Raw genomic sequence first — 4,809 nt, 5'->3', positions numbered from 1 at the left:
TTTTTCAAGAACCTCTCTGTCTGATGTGCAGAAGAAGACAACCAACTCTGACTCGCTACAAGTCCTCTTAGGTGTCTCAGAGGACACCCTCGTCACCTGTGTGCAGGACAGCCTGCAAGGTTCTCTCTCCAAACTTGCATGCATGTCCAATTCTCCATCTGGAAGTGCAGGCTCTCCGAAGATGACCCCTGCTGTAATGGCAGAAGTGATTAAAGATGTCAAGTCGGCCGTATCAGTGGTCGTTAAGAGTGCCTCCGCAAGTCAAACCTCTCTAGTGACACCGGTAAGGGGAGACTCACAGACCAAGGTGACTGAGAGCATGGTGAGAGAGCTGGCTGCTAAACTTGAAAAAGTTGACCAAGAGAGCAAGAGTCTAACAGGGCAAGTCATGACCATGATCTCTGACACAATGGTGGCTTTTGTTGACGAGAACGAACAGAATTTGCTGAAAGATCTGAAGGACAAGATCACGTTTTTGGCATCGCATGTTGGCTTCATTGACGATCTTGATGCCCTGATAAGGAAATACGAGAGCAGCTACAATATTGGTGAATCTGGTTCCTCCTGCACGCTCACGTCTAAGAGCATCCAAAAACTCTCCAGCCGGGAGTTTCAAACATCAGCAATACAAGCAGTGAGTGGAGTTCTTGCCAAAAAAGTCAGTAGTTTGAGCTTTCCTAGTTCAGTCGTTCAGTCTGAGTTAACAGGTGCTGTATCAGGTCAAACATTGTCTGGCATTGTAAAGACAGAGTCAATTCACCCAGTGGGCTCAGCAGCGTCAGTAGTTGTTAAGACTTTCGTGTCAGATATGAAGTCCTTGGCTGAATCTGAAGAGAGTCCCCAACAGAAGAGTGCCTGGTCTGCTGCTGTTCACATTTACCACAGCATCCAAAACAACTTGAAAGATTATTTCGGCAAGCTTCAGAGATTTGCCCTAAAGAGCATTGTCACATCTGATGACAACATCACAAATGCTGAGTTTAAGGAGACAGTTCCACTTCCTTCATTAGACATGAAATATAGGCCCAGTAAGAGTGAGCCTCAGTTGCCAGAGTCCACTGGTGACAGTTACTTTACAAAGAGGCCTAAGTGAGTGCTCAAAACGTCTTTGGGCACAAACTGAGTCAGAAGAAAGCAAGCTCCTTCTGACAACTTGCACCAAAGAAGTCATCTCAGAGCTTCTGGTCTTGTACAAGACTGAGATGTCAAAGGAGGACCCCCTGTACACTGTTGGAGAAAAAGGATCAGACTTCTCTATTGAGAGACAACAATTTGTAGAGGGCGTTCTGGCTCAGCTTGGGGATATCTCCCATTGCAGGGCCTCATCACCAATAGTATATGAGTTCCCCTGTCAAATTGAGGACAGCAGAAGTAAGGTCACAGCTTCTTTGACCAGTCTGTTAGATTGCATGAAAAAACTCTCAAGTGAGGAATTCAAGAGAAATGCCACTCAAGCAGTGAGTGAGTTCCTAGTTAAAAAGTCCAACAGTAGCTTAACTTGTGCACAGCCTGCTTATTCTGTAGCATCCAGGTCTTGTTCCGTTCAAAACCAGAGAACCTTGTCAAAGGATATTTGTGCGGATTCTGCTGCCTTTGGCATCATTGACACATTTGTGGAAGACCTGCAGAGCTTGGCAAAACCTGCAGAAGTAGAGGAGAGAGAACCTGACCTCCAGGAAAATGCACAAAAGCGAAAGAGCAGGATCTGGTCTGCTACCACTAGTTTATATAAAAATATTAAGAAGACATTAAAGGGCTTCACCATTCACCGGCGGAGGTCAGACGTGCAGAGAAGAATGTCTAGCCATACACCCACAGAGGACTCTGGACATCTTGTGACTAAGGAGTACCTTGGTTTGGCAAGCCAGAACTTGACGCAAGCTAGTAAGAGTGTGCCTCACTTGCCCAGTTTGAACCAGGAAGTGACTCTACACATGGGTGTCAGCGAGAGTTCAAAACTTCTCTGGACTGAAACAGACGAGGGTCTAATGAACAATAGTACCAAACAGGTCATTTCAACAATCTTGACCTCATGCGAGGATCAGACATCAAATGCACCTTGCTTCTCCACAGTAGGAAAGAAAATATCTGATATGTCCCTTGAGGTCAACATATTGGTAGGTGGTGTTCTGTCTCAGCTGAAGGACATCTCCTTGTCAAGGTCCCCAACACCATGTGAAGACATGTTTGAACGTCTCCAAGGTTCTACTGAGCGAACCTCTCCAGTAAGTCTAGATTGCAGCACGGCTGCCTCCAAAGGCATTGCATCTTCCCACAGTCTTTCAACAAAGAGCCTCCAAAAACTTTCTAGTCATGAGTTCCAAACCAAAGCTGAGAAAGGAGTGAGTGAGGTCCTCTCTAGATCATTTAACATTGTGGAGGAAGGTACAACAGATAAGTACCTCCAGTCTGTATCTACATCCACCACATCTACTGATATTATACAAACCATAGTGAAAGATCTGCAGGAGCTCACCCAGACCACCCAATCATCTGACATGGTATCTGGAACCTCCCTGCTCACCACTGGACAGGTTTCTGAGAAAAATCTGGTCTGTTGCTCGTAACATCTACTACAGTCTGCAAAGTAAGATTACAGAGTTTCTCAGAAAAGATCTTCAAATGTCAGACACAACACTTGGTTCAATCCAAATATTTACCTATCAAAGCAGTCCTGCTTCACAAAGAGCAAGTCTCTGCCATCTTGAGGTCAACCAGAGCAGTGTTACACCTGGTGGAAACGATGCCTGTGTGGACATTCCGCACAAATTACTACCTAAAACCACTAAGCTCTCAGGATCCATGCTGGAGGATATTGGCACCATCCGTTGTAGGAGTGCTGACAGCCAAAATACAAGAAATACCTCTTCTTCACGCTCCTCCATCTCTTTAACACCTACTTCAAAATCAAAGCAGTCAGAATGGGACTTCACCTTGCCCGGTACTCCCATCCCCACTGAATTATCTGCTCAGAGTGACTTTCCCATTGTAAGAAACATGATCATTCAGGACTTGTTTCACACAGAGAACTTACTTCCCCCATCCTTTGTGGACAAAGTCAGGCAAGCTGCTGGGGTGGTAGTGGACGAAATGGTGGAAAGTGTTGAGAACACACAGGAAGATGGACAGGGTGCTTCTCATCCTGACAACCTCCGATCTGCTGTTAGGAAATTGAGAAAAATCATTTCCACTGGGACCATCCACATTTTCAGTCATGAATTTGTGGATAAAGTGATAGCCCTTCAGGACAGCCACAGCACTCCACAGGTCTTAACATTGGCAGCAGCCAGAAGTGCTTCAGACTCCATTCTTTCAAGGCTGAAATGGGGAAAGGAACAATGTGCCATATCCAGGAAGCTCTCCTCTCAGCTTCTCCAGATATTTGCTGAAGAGACAGTGAAGGGCTTCCTAAAACAGTGGTTAGATGAGTATGAAAATATAAACATTGATGTTTCAGTCCAGAATGAACCAAGCACCTCTACTTGCATGGTCTTTCCTATCCAGCTCAATCAGAGCAAGCCAGAGGATAGTGACACAATGAATCAGCTCACGAAGGTCATGGTCAACAAAATGATGGATGCCTTATCAGTTGGCTCAAGTCATCAAATGATCACCAAAGCCAATGCCAAATGTTCTTTTGAGTCCGGTACCAGCATGGCCACCAGTGACATTGTAGAAGGGATGTTGGATTTGGTAAGGGATAGCACCAGCAGTACTGGAGAGCAGATCCCCATCTTCAAGTCCAAGAAAAGCAAGAAAACCATGTTCAGCAAGATATGCTTTAACATAAAGGTATAGTACAAGTACAGATTTTTCATGAATAACACTGCTTTTGAATGTATGAGATATTATTTGTTTATATAATTCAGTATTTTAGCATTGTATTGCCTTTTTCCAGTTGATATACTGTACTTTAAGATATATAACAGTTTGTTTTAATGTGCCTTTTCCCACCAAACAGGGTTCCAAGAAAGTTAGAAAGGACCACTGTCCTCAAAAGTCTATGGAGTACCAGCCTCAGAACACTTCCCCTACTGTGTACTTTACAGGTAAGCCCTGCTGCTGCTCATTCAAGACTAAGATATTATTACTTTAGCGTTCAACTAATTCATTTGGAAAGACATTGCACTCTGCTCTGAATTGTTACCCATGACATACTGGATGGTCTTTCTTTGCAGAGTCGAGGACAAATTCTCATGGCTCCTTTGCTCCAGAGGGAAATGACATCGCATATTCCTTCCCACCTGAAGAGAAGAGTCGCAAACCCTCCCTTTTCACCAGAATGTATAGAGCCATCACTAGAAGCTTCTCCAACCCAAGATAATTTTCCTCATTAAATGAGATTGCATTCATTTGTTGTCATATGTTGACTGTTTTGCTAGCACAGACTGTAATATGTTCTGCGATTCATCCACATGCATTGAGGAGTATACCACCTCAGTCACAGGCTACATCAATAAGTGGATCGACAACGTCGTGCCCACAGTGACCGTATGCACATATCCCCGATAGAAGCCATGGATTACAGGCAACATCCACACCGCGCTAAAGGCTAGAGCTGCTTCTTTCAAGGAGCGGGACACTAATCCAGACACTTATATGAAATCCTGCTATGCCCTCAGACTAACCATCAAACAGGCAAAGTGTCACGCCCTGACCGTAGAGATCCTTTTAATTCTCTATTTGGTTAGGTCAGGGTGTGACTAGGGTGGGCAATCTAGGTGATCTATTTCTTTGTTTGGCCTGGTATGGTTCCCAATCAGAGGCAGCTATCTATCGTTGTCTCTGATTGGGGATCATACTTATGAA

General features: G+C 44.6%; 1 protein-coding gene across 1 annotated transcript; it reads left to right on the top strand.

The window, feature by feature from the left end:
* The first annotated feature begins 1,082 nt into the window (after positions 1-1,082).
* On the top strand, positions 1,083-4,604 carry LOC121842451. Its single transcript, XM_042312439.1, has 3 exons — positions 1,083-3,792; positions 3,962-4,049; positions 4,179-4,604. Exons 1-3 carry the CDS (start codon positions 2,623-2,625, stop codon positions 4,322-4,324), a joined length of 1,404 nt encoding a protein of 467 aa, XP_042168373.1. The 5' UTR covers positions 1,083-2,622; the 3' UTR covers positions 4,325-4,604.
* Positions 4,605-4,809: the final 205 nt, after the last annotated feature.

The sequence above is a fragment of the Oncorhynchus tshawytscha genome, unplaced genomic scaffold (genome assembly GCF_018296145.1).
Source record: "Oncorhynchus tshawytscha isolate Ot180627B unplaced genomic scaffold, Otsh_v2.0 Un_contig_7448_pilon_pilon, whole genome shotgun sequence".
In the NCBI taxonomy this organism is placed as follows: domain Eukaryota; kingdom Metazoa; phylum Chordata; class Actinopteri; order Salmoniformes; family Salmonidae; genus Oncorhynchus; species Oncorhynchus tshawytscha.
This window is presented reverse-complemented; position numbering and strand designations above follow the sequence as displayed.